The 9,182-nt window shown below is 42.5% G+C and overlaps 2 protein-coding genes across 2 annotated transcripts; both read right to left on the minus strand.

Annotated features, from left to right (window-relative positions):
• Positions 1–554: 554 nt before the first annotated feature.
• On the minus strand, positions 555–1,454 carry LOC140309044 (histone H1-like). The gene has a single exon (XM_072386879.1). The coding sequence runs from the start codon at positions 1,399–1,401 to the stop codon at positions 781–783; it is 621 nt and encodes a 206-aa protein (XP_072242980.1). The 5' UTR covers positions 1,402–1,454; the 3' UTR covers positions 555–780.
• A 2,290-nt stretch (positions 1,455–3,744) lies between these two features.
• On the minus strand, positions 3,745–4,213 carry LOC140309331 (histone H2B 1/2). Its single transcript, XM_072387160.1, has one exon. The coding sequence runs from the start codon at positions 4,181–4,183 to the stop codon at positions 3,809–3,811; it is 375 nt and encodes a 124-aa protein (XP_072243261.1). The 5' UTR covers positions 4,184–4,213; the 3' UTR covers positions 3,745–3,808.
• Between the last annotated feature and the right edge of the window lie 4,969 nt (positions 4,214–9,182).

Below are 9,182 nucleotides of genomic sequence, written 5' to 3' on the forward strand. Positions count from 1 at the left end.
GAGAGAGAGAAACACAAGTTAATGACAGCAATGATGTCATCTGTACATGGAGGGAGGAGAGGTGCATCATGGGAGAGGAAGATGGCGGCAGGACTTCTCTTTAACTTCTGTTCCTATTCTTTATCTTTCTTTAAGAAGCAACTCACCGGTCATCGTGTTGAAAACTGATTTCTAAATGTTTCGGCAGCTCTTTGCCTCCAGCAGACAGCGCCCCCTGTTGGAGGGAAGCATGAACTCGCAGAAGAAGAGTTGGAAGTCTGATGCGTTCACGGTAACCAAGAAAAAAACGGTCAAAATAAAAATAAACCAAAACAATCTAATTCTTTCTCCTGAAAGCAGATTAATTATTTAATGAAGTCGTTTTAATTTTTAACCGTTTCCTGTAGTTTATTTAAAGGTTATTATTTTAAAGCTAATTTTCTGCTTCTCAATGAACACTGAGCCTGTGAGGCAGCTGCTGCTTGTTTCTTCTTCATATTCTGTGTTTCATGGATAAATGTGTTTATTTTAGTCTTTAATGTGTGTGTGAACCATCCATGGAGTGAAAGTGAGGCTTAGTGAGGCTTATGATGAATAATATACAGTTTGTGGATCAGATTTAGAGTTTAAGAGTATGAAAGCAGCAGCAATAAGATGTGAAGTGAGAGAAGCTGTGAGGTGATGAGATGTTAGTTTGAGGTGAATGTTGGTTGTTGGGGGGTAAAGGAGGAGTGAGCTCTTTATGGGAGGCTGTGGGGGCTCTTAGAAGAGCCTTTGTTCGGTGTGGGATGAAGGAGCCGTTTACTTCTTGGCCTTCTTGGCTGCGGGCTTCTTGGCGGCAGGTTTCTTGGCTGCGGGCTTCTTGGCCGGAGCCGCTTTGGGCTTCTTAGCGGCGGGCTTCTTGGGGCTCTTCTTGGCTGCTGCGGGCTTTTTGGCGGCGGCGGCTTTCTTGGCCGGAGCCTTCTTGGGGGACTTCTTGGCTGCTGCGGGTTTCTTGGCGGCGGGCTTCTTGGCCGCGGTGGTCTTCTTGGCGGCGGCGGGCTTCTTGGCTTTAACGGGAGCCTTCTTCTTCGCCACCACCGCCTTCTTGGCTGGTTTGGCGGCTTTGGGCTCCTTCTTGGCCAGCTTGAAGGAGCCGGAGGCCCCCGTGCCCTTGGTCTGGCTCAGGGTTCCTATGGTGACCAGCTTGGTGACGGCGGTGTTGATCCGTTTGTTGGACTTGGTGACGTCGACGCCGTTCCCGGCCAGCGCCTTCTTGAGCGCCGCCAGAGACATGCCCTTGCGCTCCTTGGACTCGGCCACGGCGGCCACGATGAGCTTGGGGAGGCTGGGTCCGTCCTTGGTGGCCCGGGGAGCGGGCTTCTTCTTCGGGGCTTTGGCCGGGGCTTTAGCCGGCGCGGCTGCTGGAGCTTCCTCTGCCATGTTTGTGTGTCGCTGTTCGTCTGAACGTCTCGAGCTCAAAGCAGGAGGCGGGACTTATAACGCGCATGAGAACCGTGGAGAGGCAACGCGCTCCGCCGCTCTGCCGCCGCCTCTAATGGGGACACACTTGTGTTTTCTCCGCAGCCTTTTCCACACTAAATCCCCCCAAAGCCAACGTTTTCCAACACAAGTGTGGCCGCAGCAGGAAGGAAACCCTCGGCCCTCCACACTGAGCTCATGTTCGGCTTCCAGGACTTTTTCTCTCGGTTCCAGGAGGCTTCAAACCGCTCCGATACTCGGTCACTTGGAGCGGCTCGCAGCGAGTTTTCTCCACATTTCGGCTCCTAGAATATCTCAAACCTCTTTGTATGGAACATAAGAGCTTTGTTCCCGTCAGCAGAGACATCTGTGGACAGAGTTGAGATGAAACGGTGGATCTGCTGTGGTTTGTTGGCTTGTAACGGAGGAAGTTTTAGCTGGAAGTAAACACACGGACGCTGCCGCTGCTCGGGCGGATATTCCTGTCACAGATGATCCTCAGGAACAGACTTCCTGTCTCCTCTAAACACAGATTAATCAACAACTGCAGCTTAAACACAGCAGTTAGTCACCATCAGGCTGAAGATGGCAAATAAAAGCTTCTTTCTTTGTGATAAAGAGACATAAAGTGAAATGAAAGAACAAATTCATTACTTAATGCAGTTACATAAACATAAATGGAATCTATCAAATATTGGTATTATTTTAACATCTGTGATTGTATTTATATGTAACTGTAACTGTATGTTGAGTTCACAGTTGGGGTTAATGTAAATGAGGGCAATCATCCCTTTAATTAAAGGAACATGTGGTGATGACCTTATAAAAGGTGGCTGCCTTCGCTCTGTTGTTAAAGTCGGAGCTCAGACTGAGATGGATGCTTTGAAATGTAAAATATCTCGATGTAAAAAGGCATCGACGTCCACGTTAAGAGAGGAGTTAAGTTCCTCAGTGTCTGGATGGAAAGAAAAGAGCTAAACAAGTGTGAGAAATGGGAAAACATTGATTATAAATCTGACTAAAAGCTAAACGGTTCCTCAGCTCTTGACTCCAGTCGCTGTATTCGCTCAACAGAAAACTATATTGATCTAAAATAAATAAATGATCCAAACATCTTGGATCGGTGGTAATAAATCTGTAAATGCAGAAGATGATAAAGAATATTAATGAAGAAGTAATCAGTGGAAAGCTGTGAGACACAGTGTGGCTGATCTCTGTGAACAGGGCTGTGGATCAGTGGATTAAATAAGTTTAACTGGAACAAGAACCAGAATCTCCTGCTGGAACCGTAGAGATGAAGGAACAAATGGATTCAATTATACAGCAGTAATATGTAGAATTACACAAAATCTGTTTAAATAGTTATTAGAAAAATTCTCTCAAAATTAGGCTCAGAGTCGCTGGATTAACACAAAACATTTATTTCTTGCAAGAAAGAGACAAGTCGGCACAACCTGTCAGGAAGCTGCTCAGAGTTGTCTGCTAACAAAATGGTGCTAATGCTATTTATATTATTTATGTTTGCTGACCACACAATGTTATGTTATGTTACTCGCCATTTAATGTTATGGGAAGACGAGTTCAGACAGTCAAAACACTTTTGCTTCCTACATAGTATTATGAGAACCTAAAGACAGGAGGAACCCCCGAGCCCTAAGGAACTAAGAATTAAACACGACTGACTGGATTTTCTTGTTTTTTCACACCTTTTGTCAGAATAAACAGAAAGATATCCTGGTCTGGGCCTGTTCATGTTCATAAAAACAACGCTAGAAGCTAACCGGCTACATGTTTTAACATGGAAAATAAACAATCATTTAATTTACTTTAACATTGTTACTAATCTCAGGAGAAAAACTAGAATCAAAAACCAACAATTGTAAACATTTGAACTGAAGTTTATTTTGTATCTTGTTAAATAACTGAAGGAATAAGAAACCTGGATAATGTGAGTTTTAGTGTAAAAACAAAAAAGAAATGTTAGTTTTTGTTGGTCAGAGACACTGAAACTTAAGTCACTTTTGATCAAAAACATTGTTCCTGAGCTCAGAAGGAAAATAAGTATAAATAAAGGGTCTAAATGAGAGGAATGTGTGATTTATGGTGTAAAAAGCAGCTTGTGACTTTGCACAGAGAATAGTTTTACTGGCAGAGGTAGGATATGACATAAATAACTGCAGCTAATCTGTTAATGATTTTTAAATTAATGAAAATTTCTGTTCCAGTTAAATGAAGAGGAAGCAGCCAGTTTCAGCTTCCTAACCCCTGAGGTAATGATGTGTAATAAGAGCAGGACGCTGAGCTCTCAGGGCCGGGTGGTGGCTCTTAGAAGAGCCGTTGGGTTGTTGCTTTAGCAGCTGGGAGCTGTTTACTTGGAGCTGGTGTACTTGGTGACGGCCTTGGTGCCCTCGGACACGGCGTGCTTGGCCAGCTCACCGGGCAGCAGGAGGCGCACGGCGGTCTGGATCTCCCTGGAGGTGATGGTGGAGCGCTTGTTGTAGTGAGCCAGGCGGGAAGCCTCGGCGGCGATGCGCTCAAAGATGTCGTTGACGAAGGAGTTCATGATGCTCATGGCCTTGGAGGAGATGCCGGTGTCGGGGTGGACCTGCTTCAGCACCTTGTAGACGTAGATGGCGTAGCTCTCCTTCCTGGTCTTTCTCCTCTTCTTGCCGCCCTTGCCGGCGGTCTTGGTCACGGCTTTCTTGGAGCCCTTCTTGGGGGCAGACTTGGCGGGTTCAGGCATCTTTCTTCTCCGGTTGTTTCCAGCAAAGAATGATCTGCTGCCGGCAGAGAGACTCTTCTTATCCAGACTGTATGGAAATCCCACTGCGCTGTCCCCCGGCTGTGATTGGCTGAGCCTGTTAGGGGCGGAGCTTTAATAACGGTCTGTGCTGACGTCATATGAAACAGAAACAACTCAGATTTGAAACTACTTTTTATGCCAAGTGAAATCATGAGGAACACGACTTTTTTACCTTAAGATGTTCACTTTGATTCATGTTCAGGCTCATTCGTAATTTTAAATATGACGGCGGTTATATTAAAGTTATTTGGTTTTATTGATCAGAAGCATAAATCTTCCCTTTTTACAAAGCTGGAACTTTTCAACCACTGTATATATAAATCTACATTTAAATATTTTGGCATCATTTCTGTCCACAGTGATGTTCTGCTTTTTCCTTTCACTATAAAGTGTTTTTTTTTTTCTAATTGGACCCTGGTAAATGGTAAATGGACTTGTCCTTGTATAGCGCTTTTCTAGTCTAACTGACCACTCAAAGCGCTTCACTACATGTGAATGTAGTGAATGTAATTGAATTGGCCTTATTGTGAATTGAATTGAAATAATTGAATTAACTTGATGTGATTGGATCATGATTTCACTTTAAATTATTTTGACAGATATTCCACCTATCCAGGGTGTACCCCGCCTTTCGCCCGATGACTGCTCCCCCCCCCCGCTACCGACGGATTGGCGGTATAGAAAATGGATGGATTCCACGTTCTGGATCAGTCTTTATATCGTTATTATAAAGACTGGTTATGAGATAATTTTAGCAACATTATCAGATAATAACTTGTTTTATTAGACAAAAATATTCCATGTTCCAGTTCAACATGAGTGAGTTTTTAGATCTGAACAGTTGGAACCAGATTCGGAGGGTTAGACGGTAAATCCGTCAATCCGTGGTCGGGTCGGGCTGGAGCCTATCCCAGCTGTCATCGGGCGAAAGGCGGGGTTCACCCTGGACAGGCCAGTCCATCACAGAGCCACATAGAGACAAACGAGACAAACAACCACACTCACTCACTCCTAGGGACAATTTAGAGTCCGGTAAGAGTCCAAGTTTCCCATTTTATAAATTACTTTTATATACTTTTGTTGAGTGCAGTTGGGTTTTTTTCTGACTCGGGAAACAATAAACGATGTAAACAAATTCTATTAATTATAAAATGAATATAATTGTATTAATTATGAAACATCTTTCATAATTGTCCTGATGTATAAAACAAAGAGAATCTGCTTCCATGTTTGTTATTTCCAAACAGATGAAATAACAGAAGAAAACAGCCAGTTTCAAGGTTCTGGTGCTTTATTGTCATCAACATTAACAGCGAGAAGCAAAGAGAAAAAAAGAAAACTTCTGATACAGAAAATACTGTAAATGGAAATTAAACTGACTTTCAATGATACTGAAGTAAAATAAAAACCCTTCAAAGTGTTTTTAAATCACCTGAACAGCTTTGGGTTCACTTACTTTTAATAAACGAACTTCCATCAACAAAAGAAAGTCAGGTTAAAATCTTAATGTGTCTGTTTGTGTTTAAAATAGATGAATATTGTCCGACTGTGCTACAGTTTTTTGTTGTTTGAGCTTTAACAGCTTCGAGTTCAACTAAAAAAATATGAAAAGGAAAAAAAAAACAGTGACAAAATAAAATAAATACAAAAAAGTTGGACATAATATGGAAATATGAACCCCAGCTGCTACATAATATTAATACTAAAAAAAACTAAAGAAAATAAAATGTTCCTGAAGCAGCGAGTTCGCTTTAAATTTTCTTTTTCTCTCTTATAAAGTTATTTTTTGTCCTTTTAAGATCAGTTCTTAACAAAAAAGAAAAATAATTCAGCCTGATGTTTATGATTATTATCAGATTAAAGCTGGAAGGACACAAACCCGCTTTGATTCGCTTTGATATTTGAGACTTTTAAAGCTGAAGAATCAGAAGTTTTATTTTTTATTTTGACTTTCAAAAAAAAAAAAAGTTTCTTAGCTTTTAAACTTGCTAAAAAAAAGAAACGTTTTTAAATAATATATATACCTTTTATGGTCTTTTAGGAGTAACAAAGCGTGTATCAGTTGATTTGAATTAGTTTAAAGAAGCTGACAGTAAAACGTCCAGAAACTATTTTATCCAACACATGAAACTTTAACATCTGGTGCCGGAGCCAAACAAAAACTCCAGTTTGCTGCTTTTCTTCAAAGTCCTGATGGAAAAAGATCTACCGACCATTTAAAGGTTCAAACAGTTCATTTCGTTAAAAATAGAAAGTATCTCAGAGTTTATCTGGTGAACTAATGAATTAAACAGCTTTTTCAAAATTTAAATTTCAGCACAGCCAATCCCGATTGGGCGGGGCCTGGTCATGCCACCAGAGCTGACCAATCACAGCAGAGCAGGCTTTTAGGGGAGGGGCTTGGTCTCATTCTATTGATTTTTTCTTGTATTTTTAGTTGTTTCATAAAAGGAAACGTAACATATTATAACTAACATCATTCCATCAGACATTTAACTGAAACCTCTGATCATGTATTGACCTAAAACAATATTGAGACAATAGTTAGCAGAACATCTTATTGCGTTTCAGTATTAAATACTTTTTTTCTTATGGTCGGACGCTGTTGGTTCAACGAGAGGAAAAAAATAATCTCTTAAGTGAGTAACAAAAAGTATTACATTTTCTTCAGGTCTGAACACATCACAAAGCTGTGTCCTGGTTAGGATTTAATTGAAGCTAATTTCCATCTCTAACACAGATATAAAAGATAAACTGAGGCTGCTAATGAGACGCATCGTATGGATGCTAAAACACAGCATGAATAAAGTCTAATAGTGAGAATTACTGACTTCAGACACTCGGACCGATGATTTATTAACCGGAGCTAAACTGGTAACACTTTTCTTTATTTAGAATTTAACTACTTTGGTCTTAATTTCAGGTAAATCTACCAAATGTCACTGAAAACAAAACAGAACTGATAGTAATTTCAGAGATTCGTTGCTTCTGAATCCCGACGAAGCAAAGCTGATGAAATGTTAAGTATTGAGAGACGTTTTCATCTTCTGTACCTGCTTTCTGTTGTCAGAAAAAGGAAAAAAAATAACCCACAAAGACACTTTGTCCTTTAACTCCAGCTGAGCGTCTCAACATATTTTCAACTGTGACATTTAGTCCACAAACTCGGCTGAAACTCTTTTGAATGATTCAGAGGATTCTCTTCTTTCAGTTCCTGATCTTTCATCCAAGTGAATCTCTGAGCATCCTGAAGTTTATTGAAATGAAACCAGTCGCTGTGAAATGAAGCAACACTTTAAAATACAACTGAAACGCAACAAATAGCCGAGCTAGAGAAACGGGAACCTGAACCACGGGTGGGGGGGGGGGTTAATTCTCCTGATATGAAGGTTGACGAGCCCTCATTTTAAACCTCGTTCAGAAGCACTCACAGTGTTTACAAGAAACATCTCTTGTTCTGGATTGTCCATCTTTTTCTGACATCATCATCATCCATACCTGGATGTCTCACTTCCATCGAGCCACCAGACCAGTTCAGACCAGTTCAGACGACTTCAGACCAGTTCAGACGACTTCAGACCAGTTCAGACGACTTCAGACCAGTTCAGACGACTTCAGACCAGTTCAGACGACTTCAGACCAGTTCAGACGACTTCAGACCAGGTCAGACGACTTCAGACCAGGTCAGACCAGTTCAGACCAGGTCAGACCGGTTCAGACGACTTCAGACCGGTTCAGACGACTTCAGACCGGTTCAGACGACTTCAGACCGGTTCAGACGACTTCAGACCGGTTCAAACCAGTTCAGACGACTTCAAACCAGTTCAGACGACTTCAGACCAGTTCTGACGACTTCAGACCAGTTCTGACGACTTCAGACCAGTTCTGACGACTTCAGACCAGTTCTGACGACTTCAGACCAGTTCTGACGACTTCAGACCAGTTCTGACGACTTCAGACCAGTTCTGACGACTTCAGACCAGTTCTGACGACTTCAGACCAGTTCTGACGACTTCAGACCAGTTCAGACGACTTCAGACCAGTTCAGACGACTTCAGACCAGTTCAGACGACTTCAGACCAGTTCAGACCAGTTCAGACGACTTCAGACCAGTTCAGACGACTTCAGACCAGTTCAGACGACTTCAGACCAGTTCAGACGACTTCAGACCGGTTCAAACCAGTTCAGACGACTTCAGACCAGTTCAGACGACTTCAGACCAGGTCAGACGACTTCAGACCAGGTCAGACGACTTCAGACCAGGTCAGACGACTTCAGACCAGGTCAGACGACTTCAGACCAGGTCAGACGACTTCAGACCAGGTCAGACGACTTCAGACCAGTTCAGACGACTTCAGACCAGTTCAGACGACTTCAGACCAGGTCAGACGACTTCAGACCAGGTCAGACGACTTCAGACCAGTTCAGACCAGGTCAGACGACTTCAGACCAGTTCAGACGACTTCAGACCAGTTCAGACGACTTCAGACCAGGTCAGACGACTTCAGACCAGGTCAGACGACTTCAGACCAGTTCAGACGACTTCAGACCAGGTCAGACGACTTCAGACCAGGTCAGACCAGGTCAGACCTCTCTGTCAGGTGAGTGAGGGAACATGAGACCAGAAACCCAAAGTGATGAAGACTTGACAGTTCGGTACCTTGATTCTCCTCACGCTGGGGTCGTGATCACATGGGACACATTCAAACTGCTGCAGTCCATGAAATGATGAGTAAACTGCATTCTGTCCAATGTGCAGCAGGGGGCGGCGTTTAGTCGTGGAAGTCCACAGGAAAAAGACGAGCTGCACATCTCATTCAGTGGAGCATGGATAAGATTTGGCTAATTATAGTCTAATTTAGGGCAAAACAGAAGATAAATTAAAGATCCTCCACACGCTTGTTGAATCTGTTTTATAAACCGAGGCTTTTAAATGCGA

The sequence above is a fragment of the Leuresthes tenuis genome, unplaced genomic scaffold, assembly GCF_036924035.1.
Source record: "Leuresthes tenuis unplaced genomic scaffold, fLeuTen1.0.hap1 SCAF_6, whole genome shotgun sequence".
NCBI lineage: Eukaryota > Metazoa > Chordata > Actinopteri > Atheriniformes > Atherinopsidae > Leuresthes > Leuresthes tenuis.